The sequence below is a fragment of the Cyrtonyx montezumae genome, unplaced genomic scaffold, assembly GCF_038088225.1.
Source record: "Cyrtonyx montezumae isolate F1298 unplaced genomic scaffold, pur_monq_1.0 scaffold_17, whole genome shotgun sequence".
Taxonomy (NCBI): Eukaryota; Metazoa; Chordata; class Aves; order Galliformes; family Odontophoridae; genus Cyrtonyx; species Cyrtonyx montezumae.
Window position 1 is genome coordinate 14,757,394 of NW_027071903.1, and position 24,378 is coordinate 14,781,771.

At 49.5% G+C, this 24,378-nt stretch overlaps 2 protein-coding genes across 3 annotated transcripts in view; one reads left to right on the forward strand and one right to left on the reverse strand.

Moving 5' to 3' along the window:
* LOC136047157 (C-signal-like) overlaps window positions 1-24,378 on the reverse strand; it is a 96,947-nt gene that overhangs the window by 41,035 nt on the left and 31,534 nt on the right. The window lies entirely within an intron of this gene.
* On the forward strand, window positions 431-22,746 carry CTCF (CCCTC-binding factor). Of its 2 annotated transcripts, none has more exons than XM_065733413.1 (11): window positions 431-600; window positions 11,698-12,490; window positions 13,127-13,297; window positions 14,128-14,261; window positions 15,396-15,516; window positions 16,075-16,224; window positions 17,663-17,823; window positions 18,203-18,385; window positions 18,833-18,968; window positions 21,063-21,230; window positions 21,858-22,746. In XM_065733413.1, exons 2-11 carry the CDS (start codon window positions 11,710-11,712, stop codon window positions 22,037-22,039), a joined length of 2,187 nt encoding a protein of 728 aa, XP_065589485.1. In that variant the 5' UTR covers window positions 431-600; window positions 11,698-11,709; the 3' UTR covers window positions 22,040-22,746. The 2 variants fall into 2 exon arrangements, with proteins under 2 accessions (XP_065589485.1, XP_065589486.1); XM_065733414.1 differs by lacking the exon at window positions 431-600 and adding an exon at window positions 9,669-9,728.

The window sequence follows — 24,378 nt, forward strand, 5'->3', positions numbered from 1 at the left end:
TGCAGCAGCTTGTCACTGCTTTGTTCCTCCTATGGATGAGGCTGAAGAATCAGAGCCACATCCCCGACACGGATCTGACCCCAAACTCCGGGCCGAGCGCGGACCGCCCCGCTCCCGTCAGGGCCGGGCGGGGCACAGCCTCCCCCAGCGCGGCACCTCCCCACCACGTGACTGACGCACGCACGCACGCACGCAGCGAAGTGACGCCGCCGCCGCCGCCCCATCCCCGCGTTTGAAGTTGGCGCGCGCCCCGCGCAACCCCCCCCCCCCCTTCCCCCGCCCCGCCCCGCCCTCCCGGCATGCCCCGCGCGCGCCCGCTTCCCCGCGCGCGCCGTCCCCTCCCCCCCTCCCCCTCCCCTCCCCGCTCCGGCCGGCGGTCCGCGGCAGCCGCGCTCGCGCAGGCGCACTCCGCCCCGCCCGCCGCCATTTTGTGTCCGAAGCGACTGTGGAGCGATTAAACCGCGAGCTGGTGCCGGGCGCTAGCGGCGGCCGCGGCGGGGCGCGAGGGGAGCGGCGGCTCCGCGGAGCCCGGGGCGGCTGCGGGGCGGCGTGCGGCGGGGCCTCGGCGCCGGGAGCGAGCCCGGCGGGGCGCGGGCGCAGGTAAGCGGCGAGCGGGGGGTTTGCAGTCGCTTTCTCCGGCCTCTAGGTGTCACGATGGGGCTCCGCGCCGGCTGGGGCCCCGCAGCGGCCGCCGCCGGGGAAGCAGGGGGCTTTGTCTCCCTCTATCGTCCCCAGCGCGGCCCGCGCCTGCCCGCTGCCGCCACCGCCGTTCCCCACAGCGCGGCGCTGAGGCCGCGGCCCGCCCGGCCCTCCCGCCCGCCTCCATTTTCCTCCCTTTGTCTCCCCGCCGCCCCACCGGGGCTCGGCGGCCGCCCCCTCCCCGCCACGCGAACCGCCGCCCTCCCCCCCCCCTCCCCCCCTTCTCCTTCCCTTTCCCTTCCTCCTCCCCGCCCCGCCGCTCCGCTCCCGGCCCGCTCCCCGCCATTCTGCCGCTCCCTCCCCCCCCCCCCCCCCTTTTCTTCATCTCCCACCTCCGCGGGGCTCTCTCCGTTCTCCCTCCTCGTGGGGGTTGGCTCGGCGGAGCGCTGCTGTTGCGGCGGCTCTCGGTGCCCGGCCCGGCCCGCAGCCCGCCTGCCGCCACCTCGCTGCTCCGCCGCCGTGTGCGCTGCGGAGGGAGAGGCGCTGCGAGGCGCAGAGCGGGGACTCGAGCTCCCTCTGCAAGGCAGGCTGAGCAGCGCCATGCAGCGCCGGCCCTGGCACGGCTGGGGGGCGCCCGCTCTCGCCCTCCCGCCTTCCCCCCCCTCCCCCTCTCTTCCAGGCCTCAGCTCCGAGCTGGACAACGCGCTGCGAAAAGACGACACCCCCCCCCCCCCCTCCCCTTCGTTTCACCCTCCTTCTCAACCCCATTTCCTCCCCCCCTCCCCGAGGTTTGGAGGTCGCCGCTTCTCATTGTGCAGACATCGCACCCGGCTCTGTGCCCTGCGTCAACCTCACGCTCCTTGAGATGCTCGCAGTTTCTATGGGTTCCTTTATTCAGGCAGCGTTTTGTTGGTAGCTCCCCAGTGCAGCTGCTGAGAGCGCACCCGCTTTCCTGTTGCTGGCTTCCTATTTTTCACCCGGTCTTTTTCTCCCTGCCTGCTTCTGGTTGCTGACGAACCCTAGAGGTGTTGTTAACAGCGCCTGAAATGCTCTGTGTACTGCTCTGAGATTTGTTTCAAGTGCAGGAAGCGTGTAAATGTGTTCTCAGATCCCACTGTTCGCTCGTGCGGAGCTTGTTGAACTGGTGGCTGTCTTTTGGGTGTCTCTGAGCCCTGGTTGCCCCTTCAGCCCCATCTCACCTTCTGCATTAGTGCAGGAGAGATCGTGAAGACTGAAGAAGGCCCTGAGTGTGTAATCCAAGCAGTGCTTTCTTTTTATTCCATGGGACAATTGATGTTCTTACTTCCATTTTGCTTTTCTCTTCGGGCTCTGTTCTGCAAGTCTTTTGAGGGCTGTGGTCCTGTGTTGCAGGGCCCTGCTGTGCATCCAGAGGTGACTTTGGGCAGGGGTTGATGTCACGGTGGCACCTCCAAACTGTGAAACTCTAAACTCAGTCTTCAGACGGTCTCTGTGCTCTCTTGCTGTCCTAGGCAGGTGCAGTGGGACCAGTGCAGGTTGGCTATTAGGGTAAAATTACTCTCAGAGCAGTGAGGCTATGGCACAGCTGCCCAGGGAGGTGAGCAGTCCCTGTCCCTGCAGGGCTCCACTACCCGTGGGGATGTGGTCAGTGGGAATGGATTGGGTTGGGCTTGGTGATCTTGGAAGTCCTTTCCAACCTTAACGATTCTGATTCAGTCTTCGTGCCTTCTGTATTTATAGGAAGGCTGCTCAGAATGATTTCCTTAACGCTCGTGAGACTCCTTGCAGGATATTGTTGAAGTGCAATGTCAGAGTGAAAGGTGTGGAATTGGCACTTGCTCTGCTTCCCTGTGGCCCTGCAGCTCAACTAACACAGCTCAGGGAGTTTGCTGAGCTGTCACTGTAGTGCTGAGCCTGCTGCAGCTCCTGCCCACGCCGGCAGCGAGGGAAGAGCTAATCCAGGCACTGCTCCTGGCGCAGGCAGGCTGTGTCTTGGCTGTGAACTGAAGTGTGTGTTGCTAGCAGGCTTTGTGGGTGCAGGTCAGCAGCTGCCTGATACTTGTGAGTAAAAAGGCCAGCAGCTGACCTGTGTTGTTTTGGGGTTGGATTCATCCTTGCTCGTAGCAGCAAGCTGTGGTCAGCTCTTCCAGCTCTGCTCTGCCTGTCTTCTGTACGCTGGTTATTTCTGAGGAAAGAAACCAAAAGCACACAAAGCCATAACTTGAAACTTAGGCAGGGAGAGAACAAGACCAGAGTTACTGTTGCTGTGCGAAGGAACATGGGGTGTCACGAGGAGTAGAGGAGTCAGCCCTGTCCTGTCGTACAGAGGAAGGAAAAGCCAATTCCTTTTGTGCTACTGTCTGTGGCTACAAGGGGAGGTGTTTCCTGAGCTTGGAGCTGGCAGCAGTGTAGCCAGCAGCCCCCCATCAGGCCGAGCAGAGAGGTTCAGGGCTGCTTTCTCCTGACCTTTTGATTATATTCCCCAAAGCTTTGCATAGTAACTGTGATTCTGCCTTGTGGCTACTTTTGCTTCTCTTACCTAGCAGGGTTTGAATGCTTAAGAGAGCAGCAGAGCACTGGGATTGCTGTGTGCTCTGTAAACCATTACCACGAGGAGCAGCCACTGCTGAGCAGCTGGCTTCTGCTGTGGAGCTGGAAGAAAGCACAGCTTGGGCTTTTCTGCTTGTATAAATGGTTCAGAACACAGTTCTTATGGGGCTTTTGTCCTCATTTTTTTGTGCTGAATCTCAGAATCCTTCCTATACAGACTGTAACTCGAGGTGTTGCTTTCTGTTTGTACTGAAGGAAGCTTGAGCTTCAGTTACAGTGCTGTTCTGCTGCTCCTCTCCAGTGATCTGTCACCCTTCAGCAATTACATGGTGTGTGCTTATTCTAGCCGTGCTTAATAAGTAAACTAAATAGCTGCTGGGCTGAGTGATGGCAGTGTTTTTTTTGGTTAACAAAAATAACCTTGAAAAGGAGAGTGGAGTAGACACAAGGTGGGTGGGGAGTTGTGTTTCTCAGCGCGTGTTAATGTTCAGGTACACTGAGCAGTGCAGTCCTGATGTCTGATACAACAGAAATGGTGCTCTGCTGTAAAGCTTTGGGAGCAGTGCAATCTGAATGCCTTTCCATGTGGTTGTTAACGAGTGGAAGTACAGGAATAGCACAGAGGCTGTTCTCAAGGAGCGTGCCATTAACATGCATCACTCAGGAGACGTGTGCTAGAACAGAAGAGCTGAAGAGCTGTTCTTCAGCTGTCCCTGCAGATGAGTGTGCAGATAATGCTGCGACTTGGCTGTGTTCAGCTTTACGTAAAGGTCTGATTTTTATGCACCGTAAGGACCCTTTGAGGTTTTGTTCCTTTAGGGTACGTCTGCTGCCTTGGGAGCGCAGGCAGGGGCTGCTGCACTGAGCTGATGGGTGCTGTCCTTGCACCCTGGTAGGCTGCCTAGATCTGTGCTGTTTTGTCACTGAGCTGTCCTTGTGCTCTGCTGCAGAAACAAACCCCTGAACTTTCTAAAGCCACTCGAGCGTAAAGGCTGCACGAAGAGGCTGTGGAGCAAGTTCAGTTAACGCTGCAAATCTCATTTCACCTCCCTTCTTTTCTTCCCAGAATCTGAAGATTTGTGTTGACATTGTTGAACGTGTCAAGTTCTAACAAAATGGAAGCCAGAGCACAGCATGAAACATACCTTTGTCTGTATTAATGTGTGGAGATAAGAAGCTTGTGTGCCTCGGAGATGTCAGCAGGTGAAGCAGCTCTGTGAGCTAGAGGAGAAGTAACATCTGTTACGTAATTGCACCGAGTTACCTTACCTTAATTGGGAAGTCATAGCTGTGCTTATTTCCCCCGGAGGTATTTAGGAATAGCTCGCAGTTCTGAAAGCTTCTCTTTGAAACACCATGGGGATTTCAGAAGTACATTGGGATGGGGAAGAGATGCTTGTCTTGGATCATCGGAGCATCCCTGGCTGTAGCAGTGGAAGGTGCACTGTACGAATGAAGCACTTTGGAGGAGCAAAGAAATTGCAGGAAACTGCTGATGTGTTGGTACTAAAAGGAGCTGGAGTGGGAGAGCGTGGTACCGAGCGCTGCAGTGCAGTGTGGGGATGCAGGAGCTGTGCAGAATTAGTGATTGGTGGCATAGCAGACAGTGATGAGGCAGTGGTCATGGTTGCAAGGCAGAGCTGCAGCACTCCCAAGTGTGTGTCAGACTGCACGCCTGGGAGCACGGGAACACAGTGAATCTGTATTGAGACAAATGCTGTCCTAGAGTGCAGTGGCAAGCTGTGCTTTGGGTACAGCTTACATGTGGATTTCCAAGGTGATGCTGTGGCAGAGAAACTGACAGCAGGCTGAGCACCTCTGGCTGTCATCTAAAAGTGCTTTCCCTGTCTTACACACATGAAAAAGATGGGAATGGACAAAAGTTAGCTTGAATCATCTCAGCTGCAGAGCAAACTTGAAAATAACCCATGTGGTCTTCTGGCTGGTCGTTGCAGTACTTGTGAAGCTGGAGTTTGGCAGTTTGAGTTTCTCCTGGCTGTTTGCAGGGTAATTCAAGAGTGCAGGCGGTTTTCAGTTTTGTGGTTTGCTGGTTGTTTTGTTTTGTTTCAGGATTGCAGTCTGTGTGCAGTGATAGCTATTCCACAGTGTGCTTCCTAGCACTGAAGCAAGGCCAGCTTTTTAGGTGGGCACAGCGAGTCCTCTGGTGAGCCTGCAGTTCACAGGAGAAAGAAAGAAAGAAAGAGAGGAAATACACACCAGCTAATGGAGATTTTGCTGGAGGCTGTGGAGACAGTGGGGCTGAAAGTCATCTGCAGGTCCTGAGGCAGGTCCCTAACCCTAGGCTCCTGATGGGGCTGAGGTACAGCTGCAGGCAGGACTAGCTCTGGTTGCTCTCCCTGTGCACTGTTTCCTGCTTGAGCTCTGGGAGAACAGACTAGTGGACAATTTCTCATCTTTAAGTAGAGATTGATTGATTCTTATGCTGATATTGGATGTGCAAAAGGTACACGCTGGTTACTTGGTTCTTGCCCAGCTTCCATGTAAATGGACTCCTTTCTGCTCAGCAGTGGCTGTTGTTTTCTTAAATTGAAACTGGGAGTGTATTCACCCCTCAGAAAGTGCAGGTCACTAGCAGATTGCCCAGAGCAGCACAGCTTCTCCATGCTAAAAGCTTACTAACAACTGCTTGGTGTTGGAGATCTTGAACAGGTCCCCTGGAGTGTGCATGGAAGACAGTGCTGAGACCAACAGGTCCATCCTCAGAGCAGTGTGGTTCATGGATGCGTGCGTGAAAAGGATCTCAGTATGTCTGAAGTTTAGATTTGTTCATCCTTAATCTTATATATTCTCGTGGTGGAAAATGGCAGAACAGTTTGGGGTTGGAAGGGATCACTTGAGGTCCAGGCCCTGGCTCAGTGCAGGGCTGGCTATCAAATGAAACGAAGCTGTTTAGGGTTGTATCTAGCAAATATTTTCAGAATTTGAAAGATAAAGTCTTCCGTATCTCTGAGCAGCCTGTTCCAGTGTTTGACCTCCAGGCGTGTGGCTCTGTCTCCCTGCCCTCCTGTTAAGGCAGCAGTAGGAGCTCTCCTTTGCCTCCCCACATGTGGGTTGGCATGCACACGGTGTGTCCTGCCCCCAGACTGTCTGGTGCTCCTCTGCAGGGCTAAGGGAGCTCAAAAACAGCCCTGTGGAGCAGTGACGTTTCCAGCTCATCCTGTTCTCCTTCAAGCTTATCATACCTTACCTACCTGCCAAAGATCTGCTGGGAAGGTAAATCCGTGCAAGGCGTTTCATGCCAGCTGGTTGCTTTTCCAGTAAACAAGTGCAGGAGTGGCTTTTCTGCCCACTGACATCGCCGTGGAGTGGATCAGCCTCTTTCCTTGAGGAGAGTGTGTCTGTTGGAAGGAGAAGAAGGGCGCTGCCTCTTGCAGTGCTTCTCTCTTCTGTTTCTTTAATGTTGACTTAGAAATTGGTAAGCTTTAGGGAATACCCATCTTTACGGGTGCTGCAGGTCAGGAACAAAAGTTCCACTGTTGGCAGAAACTCTTTTATATCCCTGCTGCTGTGCCTGAGCTCTCAGCCCTGGTGAGGATGCATTGTGCTGTGCACTGAGCACTCGGGCTCCCCACGGCCTCTCCGAGCATCCTCTTCTCTGTCAGTGTCTCCAGCTGATGGGATTTTTATTGGCTGTTGACTACAAGGAGAATCAGTTTTGAATACTTACTTTGGAAGCTTGCTGTCACCAAACGTTCACAGCTCTCCCAAGCTTATCAGCAGTGGTCTTTGAAACTGATAAACAATTAAAAATAGACTTGTCAAGGAAAACTGCAGCCAGAAACCAGAGCTGAGTGCTTTGTGCTAAATAAAATACAGGAGAGCCAGGGGAAGAAAAAGTAGTGAAATTCAAAGGGCACAGAGCCATTGTGAAACTTAGCACTGCTTGGCACAGAGCAGTGGCACATGCCTGGTTTTAGAATGCTTGCTGGGGTTGCTTACTGTTTCCAGGGATGCTAGCATGTATGCACACCACGGTCTGAGCAGGATTACTGATAAAGAGTGATGTGCTGGCTTGTAGGTATTTTAGTTGGGTAAAAGTGAGCATTTTAAGCTCTCAGCTGATGAGGATGCTGCAGCTTCACAGCTCTCCAGCTGGCTGAGGCTGTTCTTGTGCAGAGCGATGAGGTTAGAAGTGTGTTAAAGCTGGCTCTGTTCCTTTATTAATAGTGTCACTTGCTGCATTGACTGTGTCATGGGTTATACATGGTGTAATTTACTCCAAGTGCATGATTTTTGTGTTTTCCTTTGGTATTCCTTTGGTATTCCGCAGCACTGGACAACATGGACATCTGAAGCGGGCATGACCAGCTCTGAAATGTCACACTGCACTCTTAGCTTGACACTAGATCAACAGAGTTTTTGGTTGTAAGGACTTGAAATGTTGAAGTGTGAGGAGGTAGAGAGAAGAGTGTGTAGACAAGGTCAGTCTTCTTGATAAAAGCATGAAAGCTGATGTAAGTACTCTGTGGGTTTTGTTTAAGGCTTGTTGGAAAAGTGAGGGATTCCTCAAGCAGTTACCAGCACTGTTCTCAGTGGTAGGGGACTACACATTTCATGTTTAAAAAGCAGTAAACGTTCGGATAGTGCTTCCCCCCCACTCCCATCACCTCCCCCCTTCCTCTTCTGTGTAGCTGTGCTATTCCTACTCATTTGTTCTGTTCCAGAGAGCGTTCTGACATGGAGCTGCACGAAGCATAGCCAGCACAAAGAGACCAAATCAGGCCAGGCAGAAGCATCAAGGACAGAAACGGGAATTAAGGGATTTCAGAGTGTGCTGTGCAGTCTGTGCTGAGGCCCTGGCTTCCTGAACCCTTACAGGTAGCCTTGTGCAGGAGGAATCCCTCTTGCTGTGCTTCTCTTTGGGTTTGCCAGTGTTGGGTCACACCAGAGGCCTGGTCTGCATGGAAATAAAAGTGTCTTTTTGGCTGGGTGAGTTCTGACCTCGTTTCCTGACCACCTAGCTGCAGTCTTGGACATCCTTGCACATGCACAAGGAGTAGTTGAGGTGCTGTGAGTGGGCAGTCGTAAGGGCAGGGATGGCTTTGGCCCAAGTGCTCACAAAATGAGCCTTTACTTTTGTTTTGGTTTTTTTTTTTCATTTTACTTTTGTTTTCTCCTCCAAAGTTGAGTGCCTCTGTGGAATTTTCATCTGCTTTGAAATCTGATTGTGGCACCGTCCCTAGGGCTTGGTCTTTGAGAGTGTTTTGATGGATTAAACTTCATGGTGAGGGCCGTTGCCTGGGGTTAATGTGGGTTTGCTGCTGTTAACATCTGTTCCAACACTCAGTAACTCAGATTAACTTTCCTGAGATCTGTGATTCAAGAGTAAGGATGACTGAATTGAGCCACGGGCACTTGCCTTGTCCACCGCCCTCCTCCCATAGGTGTTTCCAGAACTCCTGGAATTTCCTGTCTCTGCTGTAAGGTGTAAACTACACCTTTCCAGCTGTCAGCCTCACATGAATCCAGCTGGCACCAACCTCGGCTTTCCTTGATGCATCAGGCTGTAATTTGTGAGGTGATTAACAGTTACAGCATGCAGAGCTGTTGTTTGTGGGGCAGGAACTGTGCTAACATCCCAGGGATGAGCAACGCCCTCTGTGATTTGAAACCCAAATTCCCTAGTCCAGGTAGGGCATCACTACTCAGTGTTTGTGCAGAGATGAAAGCAAGCAAGAGCTGGTGCCCAAAAGCTTGGTCCTGGGTGGTACTTCATCTAGATAAAGCCTTGGAGGAAAACAAAATCCAACCACTTGTACTTGATTGTGAAGTCTGCCATGAAACTCGTTGCACTGGTCTCCTCCAAGTGCAGCAGTACCTGGGCTTGCTGTTCTGATGTCATGCAGACATGGATGGCTGAATTATCCTGCTCTGCTCAAGTTGGTTTAAAAAAAAACACCTGGATTTGCTTTTTGCAGTTTGTTAGCATCCTGAATGAAAGCCTGAATCGACGTGTGAAGGGCAAAACGAGCACGAGCACTTGTTGATGAAAAGCATTAACCTCTCAGGATCTGCCTGCAGAGTTGGGCTTTCCCTTTTGTGGCACTGGACTTGGCAGGCTGTTGTCCATCAGTGGTGTGTGCTGCTCACTGACAAGCAGGTGGTGGTGGCAGCCCAAAGTTCTCCTCGCTTTGCATCCCCATCTCCTGGGGCCTAGAGAGCGTTCAGAGCAGCTAGCTGCGTGAAGCAGCGTGTGCTTTTGATCACAGTTGAATGCTGTTGATCTGAGAGAGGAAGGCAGCCACAAACTGGCTGTGACCCAGAGGGTGCTCGAGAGGAAGCAGTTTCACTCTTGAGCTCGCTCAGTGGATAGTAGGATGGTGCAGAGCAGAGGGCCACAGCTCAGTGCAGCCACCTGGCTTCAGAGAGGCAAGGTTCCCACTGCTCCAAGTGGTGCTGGCTCTGAACTGACCTCAGTGTCTGCCCAAGCGTTTGTGTGGGGGATTGCATCAAGAATTGAGTGTGTCCTAACGTAATGAACCATTTCTTCCTCTCTCAGTGTTCAGCTGGGTGAGTTCTGGATTGTGCTCGTTCTGCAGGTGAGTGAGTTGTGCTGTCAGTGCGAGGGAAGGGAATGGCTGAGGAAGAGGTGAGAGCAGCTCTTCAGCAGCAGCATGGTGTTTTCCTCCTTGAGGCGGCTGTGAAACAGTTGTGCAAGTTTAGAATCTTGTTAATGGCAGCAGAGGTGGTTTCCTCTAGATGGTAATTTGGCATAGGTGTTCTTTGTGCCACTTTCCTCGTCGTGCAAGGGTTTCTTGGGTTGTAGTGCCACACTGTGGAGAATGAGAATTGGCATATGCAGAAATAGAGAGCGTGAGGCTTTGTGAGGAGGCAGCACGTGCACTGAGCTCCTCTTTTGGATTTGCTGCCTGTGTTTTTCTGTTGATAAACCCAGGAAGCTTTGTCTTATGGCAGCAGTGTGCAAAGTAAAAATGGGCAGTAGTGTAAAAGCAGTAAATGTTGGTCAGCTTGAGTGTCTTAAGATATAAGCAGTGCTAGAGTAGCCCGTGCTAACCTTCCTGACACTATAAGCAGCACGCTGACATCTTTGGATGCTGGTAAGTTGCTTTTTGGGGACTCAGGGACATCTTGGTGTGCTGCCCCCTCCCACCCACGGAGCTCCTGCTGCACAGTGCCTGGGAGCACACGCAGGGCTTGGCGTGTTGGCTCACTCCTAGGAGCCTTCACAGGTTTGTTGCCAACTTGTACAGTTAAAGAGAGCCTTAGGAGAGCCCCAGCTGGACTGCTGGGAGCTGGCTGTGCCGGTGTCAGAGCTGCTGACCTCTGCTTTGTTCTGTCAGATGGGGCTGTCAGCTCTGCACATGGGCTCCTGCCATTTTCCCCTCATCTTCTGTTACCTCCCACCCAGTTTATCCCATTCTTTTGCTTAGCTCTGTCTTCCCTTCCTTTGGGAAGGTGGAAGAGGCGATACCTGGGAAGATTTCTCCTCTCTACAAACCCTTGAGTTCATTGAAAGACTGTTTGCTCTGATGGCTTCACCCTTAGCAGAGGGTGAGGAGCAAGGTTCCCGTGGCTGCTGCCTGGCACTCAGCACTCACATCATCTCGTGTGCCACGGCTTTGTGCCTATGTGGGATGAACGCTGATGGGCGGTGAGGAAGGAGAAGCAGCATCCCTGTGCGGAGGCACGAGGTCATATGGTGGCATTTGTGGGTGGCTGGTGCCCCCTGGAGACCACTGCTGCCCCGATAAGCAAGAAGAGCAGCGAGACCACGAGGATGTGGGTGTTTCCAGTGGGAACAGCATTGTTTTGGGAGCTCTGCTCCCTCACACTGAAGTGAAGGCAGAGCTGGGCGTGCTGCGCTCATCCTGCCTGAGGAGGGCACTGTGCTCCCAGCCAAGGATGGAGCAGGAAGGGAGCCCCACGCTGCTCGCAGGAAGCAGGCCTGGCTGCCTGGATCCTTTTTACTTCATTAGCACACGGGTTCAGGGAAACCTAAGCACGCAGGAAGCCAGTAAGAATGTATTTGGCGTGATTTCTAAGCTTGAGAGCAGACATCATCATTCTTTGTCCTTTTTCCTTCTGAGGAGCCTTTGCAGTTCTCAAACTTATTACTTCATGTTGTCTCTTTGCCTGTAAGAGTACATTACTTTGGTGCCTTTAACATGTATGGCCAGAGACAGAGTCTCTGATACTACCAATCTAAAAGTGACATCCTAAAGAAGCTCAGTAGGGAGTAAAATTGTGCTAGATCTTGCCTGTGGGAGTTGCAGTTCTTAAGAACTGAGGCTACGTATCTCACTTAATACTTCTCCTTGCCTCCCAAATAAGCAGTGAGGCTGACTCACTGCAGACAGCATCGTGTGCTTGCCTTGGTTTCTGGTGTCAGGATGCTGGGGAGGGATGAACCCTTTCAGGTCTCAGTTTGTCTGCTGGATCACTGCAGCGCCTCAGTGAGGCCACTTGCCTCTCAGAGGGGTTTGTGTGGCTGCTGGAAGATGCTGGATGATGCCCAACACTCAACTTTGTGTTTTGTTTTTTTTACAGCAGGGAGGTGAAATGGAAGGTGAAGCAGTTGAAGCAATTGTGGAGGAATCTGAAACTTTTATTAAGGGGAAAGAGCGAAAAACGTATCAGAGGCGCCGCGAGGGAGGGCAGGAGGACGAGGCTTGCCACATAGCACCGAGCCAGGCAGACGGGGGGGAGGTGGTGCAGGATGTCAACAGCGGCGTGCAGATGGTGATGATGGAGCAGCTGGATCCAACTCTTCTCCAAATGAAGACTGAAGTAATGGAAGGTGCCGTGCCTCAGGAAACGGAGGCTACGGTGGATGACACACAGATCATAACGCTTCAGGTTGTGAACATGGAAGAGCAGCCTATAAACCTTGGTGAGCTTCAGCTGGTCCAAGTACCCGTTCCAGTGACTGTACCTGTTGCCACCACGTCTGTGGAGGAACTTCAGGGAGCTTATGAGAACGAGGTTTCCAAAGGAGGCCTGCAGGAGGGAGAGCCCATGATCTGTCACACCCTGCCTTTACCAGAAGGCTTCCAGGTCGTGAAGGTGGGTGCTAACGGCGAGGTGGAGACACTGGAACAAGGGGAGCTTCAGCCACAGGAAGATCCCAATTGGCAAAAAGATCCAGACTATCAGCCACCAGCCAAAAAAACAAAGAAGAACAAAAAGAGTAAGCTTCGCTACACCGAGGAGGGCAAAGACGTGGATGTCTCTGTGTATGACTTCGAGGAGGAGCAGCAGGAGGGCTTATTGTCTGAGGTCAATGCAGAAAAGGTGGTGGGCAACATGAAGCCACCTAAACCAACAAAAATTAAGAAGAAAGGTAAGCTGTGAGTGCCTTTGGAAAATGCTTTTGTTTGAGGGGAGGGGGAGGAACCTTGTGACACAGTTGTATTGCCTGAGTAGGTGCAAGCAGGAGTGAAGCAGATGTTCTCCGTGTCCCTTGTTGCCTCAGTTAATAGCACTCAGCTCTGCTTTTGGACACAGACTGTGAAGAGTTCTGTGTGATGCTGTGACATCAGTGTTCCCATGTAACTACAGTTGAAAAGATTCTAGTTTCTGCTCTAATACATATTTAAGTGTTTGCGTACTCATTTTGCATCAGGAACCAACAGTGCAATTAGCTTTGTGACTTTTCTTTTTTAACAAAGTGCTGCATAGGGTAAATGGTGCAGAGTACAGCAGTGTGTGCTTTCCTCTCTGGAAATTTAAACCTGTAAATTAAGGAGCCCTTTTCAGAGTGGAGTAGGAACATTGAGTGCTGGCATACGAATGGAAAATTCAAGCCAAACTAGTCAATGCCTGTGTTCCTAAGGATGTAGGATTGGATGTAATGGTACGAGATCGTTCCTCACGTTAACTAAACCTCCACAGTGTTTCCTTTCCCCTGCTGACCTGTTACTGTGTTATGCAGTAGGCTGCAGTACTGTTGAGTAAAGATGATTTCCTTCGTGGCTAGGTGTAAAGAAGACATTCCAGTGTGAACTGTGCAGTTACACTTGTCCACGTCGCTCCAACTTGGACCGCCACATGAAAAGCCACACTGATGAAAGACCACACAAGTGCCATCTCTGTGGCAGGGCTTTCCGGACAGTCACGTTACTGAGGAACCACCTCAACACTCACACAGGTATTCCTGCTTTTGCCTGCATTGTTTGTGTGGGATTTGCTCTGCCTTTAGAGCAAAAGCAAGGTGATCTTTCTGGTTTTATGGAACAAGCTAAAGAAAAGTCTCTGTAATGCTGCTGTCTGTTTCTCACACAAATGCAGGTGTTCTCGACCAGGTCAGGTGCAAACCTCATCCATCCTACATAGATTTTTAGAAACAGCTCTGGGCTTGGCCTGGAAGTAGCTTAACCTTTGGAGAAGAAAAGGAGAAAGAAAATCCAGCTGTGTTGGATGCTGATAGTTGTATTCTAAGCTTTGTATGGCCGTTGCTTGCAGAAAAGTAAGGTGAAGAAGGAAGCTGGAGCTGAAAGGGAACTGAAAGCAGAAGGGAGAGAGAGGAAGAAACAGGTTATGAACTACATCAGTGTAACTTAGTGCTAGGGTCTGTAGCACGTTTCTATTGCTCTTACTTAAATTCTAGTGTACTAAATAATCTTCTGTCACTTGTGCCAGAGAGTAGAAAAACAGAAAGCATGGTCCATGTCCCCCATTCTCTCTGCATACCCATGCCTACATCATGTCTAGCTGAGCAGTCGGGTTTGTGAATTACCGAGCAGTGTGAGACTAAGGGAGTTTGCTCCCTTGTGGAAGGGATGTTCAGCCCCTGAGAAGATCCTCAGTCCAACAGTTACACAGAAGTCAGGCTGTACCATTCAGCGCTCTAGTCTTTCATCGCATGAAAGCAGTGTTGTTAATTTGCTTTAAAAATGAAAAGCAATCAGGAAATGCTGCCGTATTTTCTCCTGTCACCCCACCTGAATGCCACCTTCCCTTTTTGCTGCCCATGGTCAGGTACTCGCCCTCACAAGTGCCCAGACTGCGACATGGCCTTTGTGACCAGCGGGGAGTTGGTTCGGCATCGCCGCTACAAACACACCCACGAGAAACCGTTCAAATGTTCCATGTGTGACTATGCCAGTGTGGAGGTATGGTGGCTACTTGTTGCTGTGCTGCTCTTTCTCTAAGTAAATCTGTCTGTGAGGAGATGAAAGGAAGTGTAGCACGCCCTGTGCTGAAGGAGGCAGCCCTCTCCTACGCAGGACATGCCTTTAGACAGGAGGTGCATTGCAGTTCTAGGGCTGTGCATTTGACACGTTACATGCTCACCGTAGGGTGTCTGCTGCCAAAATCAATGACCCTTTGCTTATATCAGATGATTATCTAATCTTCTCCAGCAAATGAAACTTTGCTAGTGTGCTCTGTCCTGTGCAGGACTGTCACTTACGCTTCAGGACAGCCTTTATATTGTAGCAGAGATTATACAGCATGGTAGGGAGAAGAGAATTGAGCAAGATCAGTGACATGATTTAAAAAAATACACTGTGCAGTAGAAGAAGGTCAGTGGGTAATGTTGAGTAGGGGGTCAGTCTTTATCTCTGTACTGTGATGGCAGTGCTGGGGTTTGAATGTCAAATAAACTGTGTTGCAGTGATATTCATAGTATAAATTAAGACCAGATTTGTCTTTATGTGAGCCTGTGCTCCCTTCTATAGACAGCAGTTCTCAATTACACAGAATACTCATCCTTGAGCAGAAAATGAGTTGGTTTGCACCTTCTAAGTAGGAGCAGGAGAGCAAAGAAACGTTCACCTTTTTGATTGTAGATCTAGAATTGTTTTTAGCAAGCTGATCATCTCTCTCAAAGTAACTGGAGAGAACCCAGGAAAGCACTGTCTGGGGGAAAAACAAATGGCATGGAGGTCACTGTGCTACCTGTTGTCCCCACCTCCAAAGTTGCTTAGGTGCTTGCTCTCCCAGAACACTTTCTTGTGTCTGTGCAGGCTAGCTTCACATTCTGGCATGTCCTCAAATTGATGTCAGTGAGGTGAGAATGAGGCCCTAAATGGGGCAACACTGAATTTGGGAATAGCATCAAGCAAGACTAGGTGAAGTTCAGCAGGAGGGAGAGGTTACGTGCAGCAGGAGGATGGAATTGAAATGTGTTTGCTGTAGTGGGAAAAATAAAACGGAAGTCAGTTACCTTAAATCCTTGAGTGACTGCTTGTGCTTTTGGGAGTCAGACCTGCTCACGTGTGCTGACTTCAGTCTTGCTCTTTCAGGTTAGCAAATTGAAACGCCACATTCGTTCTCACACTGGGGAGCGTCCGTTCCAGTGCAGCTTGTGCAGCTATGCCAGCAGGGATACTTACAAACTGAAGAGGCACATGAGGACCCACTCTGGTATTGCTGACGTGGTTTTTTTGTTTTAGTGGTTTCTGTGTTTTGGTGCTTAAGCTGCATGATATATGCTGAAGCTCTGAATTGGCAAAACAGATCATTTTTATTTCATGTAAAACCTTTGTGACAGTATGTAGCTGAAAAATATACACCATCGTTTGTGAGCAGTGCTATGTACATACAGAATGGGGATCAGTACCCTGAGAAGTGAGCTTGGGGGATTCCAGTTTCACTGTGAGGTGGTAAAATGCAGCCACTTGTGGTAAGCAGGGAAGAAATGTCTTCCTTTATTAGGAAGACTTGCTGTCTTCTGGCAAGCTGCAGGTAGATCTTCCCTGTACTTTCTCCAAGTAAGGATATTAATAAACTTTTTGCTTAAAGGGCAGACTTGAGTTTCTTTGTAGAAAGAATGAGAACTTCTAGAGACACTGAGCTGTTTCTGTAGAGTTCCTGCGTTTCTACCTTCTGTCTCTTGCAAGTTCCTGGGAGCTTGGGGCTTCTTGGTTGGATTTTATTTCAGTAAAAGTACTTGTGCTATTTCTTTTCCTCCTGCTACTTTAGGAGAGAAGCCATATGAATGTTACATCTGCCATGCTCGCTTCACTCAAAGTGGTACCATGAAGATGCACATTCTGCAGAAGCACACGGAGAATGTGGCCAAATTTCACTGTCCTCACTGTGATACTGTTATAGCGAGAAAGAGCGACTTGGGTGCGTACCTGAAAATGCTACAGAAACCTTTTCCCAGGGTTAGAGTTCGTTTGACCCAACTGCTGTCTGCTTTTTAACCTAACAGTTCTGGTAACTACAAAATGAGGCACAGGCTTAGATGTGGGGCTTGTAATAAACTCCTAGCTTCCTGCGATTGCTGCAGGCTGAGATGTTCTGTTAATTATTTGAAAGTGTAGGATGCTTTCCAAGCACACGAGGCAAGTTGCTATTTTCAGACCCATAGGTGGGAACTGAAAAAACCCCTTAGACGTGAGGCATGTATTGAATTTAGTCTAGCATTACAATTGCATATGGGCTAGGTCTGAGAGACTGAAGGTCAGTTGACTTGACCTGCTGCGTACTGGAGGCCGTTACATTTCAACCATGCATCTTCACCTGGCTGGTGGGCTTGAATGTGAACAAATACTTTCATTTTCCAGGAAGTGGAGCTGTGTGCTACAGACAGAATAGGAGAGACAGAATTGCCACAAAAGCCCCAAGTCCTTGCAGTAGAGAGTGTTATCTAGTGAGCAGTACCCAGTGATTCCAGCAGGCAAGCTCTCTGATGTACAAGAAGGTGAAAAATAATGTCAGCCCAGAGCAGCTGAGGAGGAAGAAGCCACCATTTGGCAGAACGTTCGGTCTGTAAGCAAAATACCAACCACGTAATGGAAAGACAGGCTGCCTTCCAATTAAAATGAATGTCAAGTGGTACAATGAGGGGTGGCAGCCTACTGATGTCAGATGTCTACCAGAGCAAACGAGGACTGATTTACACAGAACAAAAACTGATGTTAGCTATGAAGAGTTTGTCTTCTAATAACGCTTTAGTCTACAACAGGCTGCGTAGTGCAGCTGTGGTGTGCTCTTAGTTTGAGTGTTTTGAAGGCATGACTAAAACCTCTGTTGAGGATTATCTGCTGGTATCCCTATTGCCTTCTAGCCCTGTCACTCTGACTTCTAATCCTGCAGGCAATCCTGTTTCTGAATGTTATTACCTGGCTTCTGGCTGAATTCAGGCAATTCAGAGTAGAGTAGTCTGAAGTGTTGTGTTTTACTTCTATAATCTTTATGTGTTGCATAAGCATTGCTAACAAAAAGAAATCATGTGCCTTCCTCCAAGAGAGTCCTTGTGGAGGTATGCTGACAGAAGCAGACCTGGTGTCCCTGTTGTCTGCTGTGTTTTGGGGCTAGCATAGATAGTTTGAAAAATCCATTTAAGGTGCTGCTTTTATGCATATAGCTTTTTTAACTTAAATTATGTGACATAACATCACATCCTTTCTCACTTGGCAGTGCTCTGTGCCAACAGATCACTACCAACTAGTAAACGTAGAGCCCCGTGGGAGAACTGGATGTGCTGAGGGGTCTGTGGGCTGCTCTCCCCCATGCTTGGAAAGCCGTGGTGATGAAAGCCTGTGTGATGCTTTGCTCCTAGGTGTTCATTTGCGAAAGCAGCATTCCTACATCGAGCAGGGCAAGAAGTGTCGCTACTGCGATGCTGTGTTTCACGAGCGCTATGCCCTCATACAGCACCAGAAGTCTCACAAGAACGAGAAGCGCTTCAAGTGCGACCAGTGTGACTATGCATGCAGACAGGTGAGCTGTGCTGCTGGCACCTCTCGTGAGCATCAGCTCTGGTGGCAATCTTAGCTGGTTGGTCTGGCTGTCTGGATCAAATTAGCTCTTCCTTTCTTCTGAAGGGAGCGGGTGGGGGAAAGTTCAGTGGCTTTTGTCTCTTGGTGTGGTGCTCACCCACAGGGAGCCCCCTCTGAAGGGTTAGGTCACAGTGCTGATGTATTGCTGATAAAGAGCTGCTAAGAGTCCATATGGAATGGGAGTAGCTAGGACTGAATGTGCTGTCAGTCAAGATGCACACCCATTCCTGCAGAATCATCTGCTCTTAGACAAAGTTTTGGGCTCTTCTTGTGTCTGCCTGAGTTCTCAGGTTGCTTCCTGTGTCTCACCTGTCCCTCAGGAGCGGCACATGGTCATGCATAAACGGACTCACACTGGAGAAAAGCCTTATGCCTGTAGCCATTGTGATAAAACCTTCCGTCAGAAGCAGCTCCTCGATATGCACTTCAAACGATACCACGATCCCAACTTTGTCCCTGCTGCCTTTGTCTGTTCCAAGTGTGGTAAAACATTCACTCGCAGGGTAAGGGGATGCACTGTTCTGAATTGACATTGTTTTGTAGTGGAATGAAGGCTGGTGGGGAGGGGGGAGCAGGAAGAATGGCATGCTTCCCCAGTAACAAGGGGGTGGTTGAGGCAGGGGGACGGTGCTGGCATTTTAAATGGAGCATTTGTTCCTTTCTGAGAGGACACCTGGTACAGTTCACAGCTAATACTGTTATGCATTAGTGCTGACATCAAAAGCAGTGTGAAAATTCAACTCCGTTCATAGAAGTTACTGAAATAAATGCCTGCATTTTCACTAATTAATCTTCCTTTGTTAAGAAAGCACAAACACACACAAAATGAAAAAATACAAGAAGTTATTTATCAGAAATGTGTTATAAATACAGGGCCAGAGTGCTTGATCTTGATTCCAATCCATTGCTTTGGGTTTTTTTTGTTCTTTTTCCCTTCTTCCATGGTGTAGAACACAATGGCCAGACATGCTGATAACTGTTCTGGCCTAGATGGTGGGGAAGGAGAGAATGGAGGAGAGACAAAGAAGGGCAAACGTGGCCGAAAGAGGAAGATGCGCTCTAAGAAAGAAGATTCCTCTGATAGTGGTAAGGAGCAGTGCACAAGTGTCCAAACAGCAGCCCCAGTGTTGAAAGGCTGGGCTGCTTCTGTTGGGAAAGGATGGGAACATCCAAGAGAGCGATAGAGAGAGTGCTGGCAATTCATGGGCTGTTGTGAAAGACCTGCTGAACCCATTAAAGGGTCCAGGGAGCTGATATCAGGTGGAAAACACCAACTTTTTGCACATACACTGGTGCTGGGAAGATGGCTGTGGAGGGGCACCTGGCTTCCCAAGTCAAGTGCTGTAAGATCAGTTAGGTGCCATTCAGAATAGATTGGCTGCTGCCTATAAGCTTTTCTAGAACAGAGAGGCAGAAAGTTTCTGCAGCTAAACTGCTTGCCTTCACTGAGGTATACTTGGGGAAGGAAGAGCTCGTGGCCTGTCCTCCTGCTGGAGGAAAAACGATCGTATCTTCAGCAAGAAAATCCAGGTGGAGCCTGAAGACTAACCAGGTCGAAGGTGGTTCTGCTAAAGTAGTATTGCAGAGTAGTCTTTTGTCTGAAGCCCTTTATGTAATTAAGGAAGGGATGTAGGTTAGAGAATGTGTATCTGGAAATCTTAAGTGACTAACAGGTTTTACAGGAAGCTGGACAAGTATGGTCAAACTGGTGGTTGTGTAAACCCTGACAGCAGAAACTCTAATAGTGAGGAGTTTCTTAAACTCATGTTCGTGCAGATATTTGGGAACAGTGTGTAGCAGCGGTGACTAATAGCTCACGTAAAACATGGCGGGATGTAGGGGACAGAGTAAAATAACCATCTTGGTAGAAACTAATTGCAAACGAGGGATTCTGCAGCATCTGCTTTTAACATCTGGTTGGTTGGCTTCTAGTGGACTCACTTAGTTGATATGGTGTGGGTTTCAGACTGGTTTCTGGGGAAGCTGGTCCTGAATCACGCTCATTAGGTGAGCTGATGAGCTGGCTGGCTCAGACTGTCTCCAGCTGACACAGCTCCTTCAGCCTCAGATGAGTGGCCAAGTTTGGGCTGACTTCCTCAGGAGTCATCTGATGGAGAAGCAGTTCACCAGCGTGAGCTGAACAGCAGTAAGAAAGAGGTTCTCACTGTGTTCACTGCTGAGAATTCTAGCATTCAGCATTCTTACCTCTTGATCTGCAGCTTCGTGAGTTCCTGCAGCTTCCACATTTTCTAGAATAAGGTGAGCAAAGCTGTGAGAAAACAGGCCCTTGTGATGAATCACCTCGGTCACACTCAGGGCGTCCTGAGCACGTCGATGGTGCTAAGCATGGTGACTTCAGGGAGTATTTGGAGGTGTGAGGTTTGTGGTGATTAGCTCAGTTAACAGTGTAAAAGCTGTAAGAAGGTGCAGCTTGCTGTGAGGCCTGTTGGATCCAAATCAGTTCCGAAACACAATCAGGTGCAGAGACAGGTGGGCCTTAAATACACTGCAGTGGGCTCTCCTGCTGCAGGAAGAGGTTCTGGGGGACACTGGTTGGTACGTTGCTGTTTGTTGGTGGCACTGGAACGTGTGACGTGCAGAACTGTGTTCACCTCTGGTGCTTAAGAGCCCCCCAGTTTTGTGTGGTTCTGACATGTTCAACTTCAGATTTTGAATTCTTGAACACAAGTTCCACCTAGGGAGCTGCAGTCCTGGTTTCCTACCCACTTAACGACAACAAAAAAAGATAGGTATGGCACTGTTGTTTCTTGAGGGCTGGGAGACTTGCTGTTCAATCACCCTTCAATTCTAGAATGTGTCAGAGACACTGCAGTTACTGCTGCCAGCTGAAGTAAAATGTATCCAGGTGGGACTTTGGGGGTCTGATGGTTCCTGATGAGCCCAGCAGCCTGTTATGTGGGCTCACCTCCTGCTCTTGTCTCTCTGAGCTCTTATTGGATAGCCTAAGGTAGAAAGAAAAAAGAAACTTGACTAAACGGCAATTCCTTGCCTCTAAGGTGAGGTGACAGACTGACATCCACGCCACCAGCTCCTTGGCACAGAAAGTTTGTATTTTGTTCCAACTTGACTCCTTATGGCTGAGGATTTGGTGGTTCTTCTGTAGGTGGGTATTTCAGAATGTCTGAACTGAAGGCTGACTTGTTCTGATGCTTCTTGTAGAGGAAAACGCTGAACCAGATTTGGATGATAACGAAGATGAGGAGGAGACAGCAGTAGAAATTGAGGCTGAACCAGAGGTTGAGCCAGAGGCTCCTGCACCACCTCCCAGCAAGAAGAGGAGAGGAAGACCACCAGGCAAAGCTGCCACCCAAACAAAGCAATCCCAGCGTAAGTCACTGCCTGAATGAAGCTTGTTGTTGCACTGCTTAAACTGTTCTTGTTCTTTGATTGGGACCATTCTGACAGGAGAGCTGCTCCTGTAAGAAAACAGTAATAATTAACACTTGTCCGTACTTTGCCAAGGCTGCACCATTGGAAGTGAGCTGTGAGTATTTTCTGCTCACGAGGAAGCATAGTTGCTCCAGACTGTGTAAAAAAGGAGAGGATGTTTTTCCTGCAGCATTATTCCAGCTCACAGATGTACAGACTGCTCGTTTCTTTGTCAGCTGCTTTACACTTGCTGCTGACATAACTGTACAATCACTGCAGTGTTCTTTACTGCGTGCTGCAGGGTTGTGTTTCTGAGCACGCAGGTGTAGCTTCAGCTCAGTAGAGTTCTCTCCTTAAGAAAAGAAATCAGGACCTATGAATCACAAGGTTGGAGAGAGGACCTCTGAGATCACCCAGCCCAACCATCCGCCTGGTACCAGTGCTACCGCTGAGCCCCTCACCTTTTGCAGTGCAGTATGTGTGAGACTGAAGTACGTGCAAGAAGTCATCTGGTGAGAGCAGCTCTGCAACCCGTTAAAATCCTGTTGTTTTTCTCTCTTCCCCCTTTGTTTCCTGCCCGTCCAGCTGCAGCAATCATTCAGGTTGAAGACCAGAACACTGGTGAAATCGAAAACATTATAGTTGAAGTAAAGAAAGAACCTGATGCAGAAACAGTAGAGGAAGAGGAGGAAGCTCAGCCTGCTGTAGTGGAAGCTCCAAATGGAGACCTCACTCCTGAGATGATTCTCAGCATGATGGACCGGTGATGGAGGAGGAGCACGCCGGGTGACTGAACTGGCCTGGGCTGTGTTTAAGCGGCTCAAATCTATTTTTCCTCTTACCTTTTTTCTTGGCTTTGGGAAATGCATCATTTTAGACCATTTTACCAAACATACTGGGAAATAAAACTTCAGAAATGATGTTAGAATGTGATTTAACTAGAACTTTGCTGTTTTATGTTAGCATTACAGGATCATGGAACGTTATTAGGAAATGCTTCGGAGTCCATGAGGGTTTCCCTTGAGGTGCTTGGTTAGTTTTGTTCTGAGCTGCATTGTGAGCAGGGTCCTGGCACGGCCAGCTTTACGTGCAACGAGTTTTATTCTACAGAAGTGGAAGCCTTGACTAGAGTATGTGGTAAACCACTCCGGACTGTGCCCTTCCAGTTCCCAGAGTCCTCGAGCCTCCTTCTCTCAGTAGTGTTTTTAACTGTAAATGCAGACTTGGGAGGGTTCTAGACTTTTTAAATGTTTTTTGCTTTCCCCCACTGACTAGCTCTGGTTCTCCAAGTCGGCTGCACACAGTAGTTTTGGCATGCTCCAACTGGTTTCTGTCCTTAATACGCTTTGCTTTCTGCAAAGCATTTCTGTAATGGTCAAGCTTGTAAATAACTTTTTGTTTTGTTTTGTTTTTTACATTTTAATCTTTTTCCATTAATTAAGAGGTATGCGAAAACACAGCTCAGATTTAAAACAAACAAACAACAACTCAAAAAACAAACAAACCTGGTGTTCTAATTCCTTTTGGACTAAGAGATAAGAGGATCAATAGTGTGAATGTTGGGAAGGCTGATGATAACTGGTCCCATAGAGGACAGGTGCACCCGGGGCTGTTGCAGAGCCCCACGGGTGCAGGCTGCTTTGGGAGCACACCCAGCACTGTCCTGAACCTCCTCTTTGAGTCAGAACCTCACCACTACGTTTCCTTTGCTCTCTCGTAGCTGTATTTTGTGTTGATGAATCCTTGGTTAAGACAGAAGTGGTGATTTTTTTTTTTAATGTTTATTTTTTTAAGTGGGTCACTGCAGCCCTCAAAAAAAAAACCAAACCTGGGCCGGGAGATTTTAACAGGTCAGTAATTACACCATTTTGGATCTCTAATAAAGACAAAAGGAATAATGTGAAATACAAATGATGCCTGTATATGAAACTGTCACATGGTAAAAATACGTAAGCTTTTTATAGAGCCTCAGTCTTGCTGATTTCAAACAAAATTTTTCTTCTATGTATCGCTTTTAAGAGAGCTATCAGTTTAGCTATCAGACTCTAGGTTGATGCATTTTTGTACTTAGCTGTACTGTGTGATATTTTTCATTATTTTAGGAAGCCAACATGGAAAATTAAAAAAAAAATACTGTTATAAAATATGTAATGGGGTTTGAAAGCTGGGAAGGAGAATATACTGCTGTACAGCTAATAAATAATAATGGATTAACGTGTGTGCTCGCTGGCTGCTTTCTTTGGGCTGTGCAGCAGGGTGCTGCAGGACAGAGGAAGCAGCTCTGTGCCCCTGGTTCTGCTCTTGTGGCTTGCTGGCTGACCTGGTTTCTGTGTGTGTGTGTGTGTGTGTGTGTGTGTGTGTGTGTGTGTGCTCAGCAGTCCATGCCTTGGTTTTACGTTCAGTTTGTGCTGGGTTTCCTGCCTGGGGCACCTGATCCCGACTGCTGGGAGCTCCTGCATTCAGAGGGACTGATCCCTCCTGTGCTGCAGCTGAAGGTGTCAGGCTGAGGTTTCAGGAGGATCAGCCATGACTTTCTCTTCTGCTGCGGTGGGGGAAAAACTAACGACCTCTTCTACTCTCATCCTCACAAGGGAGAAAGGCTCCTGGAACAGGAGGAGCTGCAGCTGTGGAGAAGGCCAGACTGCTGCTAAGAGAGCAGGACGTGGAGAGCGCGGAAGGGAGATGAAGGTACTCAGAGATGCTCTTATTGGCCTCCCTGAGCCCAAACCTAGCAGCACCTGAAGGACACGTCTGAGGGCGCCGAGGAAACCACTGCAGGCCACACTCCGTCAGATTTGAAGCCTGGTGACCTGAGGAGGTTCCTGGTAGCTGGGGAAAGACCTTCGGGGAGGGGAAGGAGGAGGAAGATGTGAGGAAGCACGGTCAGATCGCACTCAGTTTTGTTCCTGAGCCTGCCCTCCTGTAGTCCTGCAGAAGCCATGGATCCAGACAGGCCCACCGCGGGGTGGCTGTGGGTGCTGCCCTTCCCACAGCGATGCTCTCAGGAAGGCTCCTGGTGTGGAGCTGCTGCGTGCTGTGGTCGGGCTCTGGAGACAGCTGTCCCTGCAGGGCCATCACTTCCTGCCTTCACTTTTACACTTTTAAG

Excerpts from the sequence above, each read along its gene's own strand:
- CTCF (XM_065733413.1), top strand. The coding sequence starts at position 11,710 with ATGGAAGGTGAAGCAGTTGAAGCAATTGTGGAGGAATCTGAAACTTTT. Across the intron at positions 13,298-14,127 it reads CCACCTCAACACTCACACAG|GTACTCGCCCTCACAAGTGC; the intron begins GTATTCCTGCTT and ends GCCCATGGTCAG. Across the intron at positions 17,824-18,202 it reads GTGACTATGCATGCAGACAG|GAGCGGCACATGGTCATGCA; the intron begins GTGAGCTGTGCT and ends CCTGTCCCTCAG.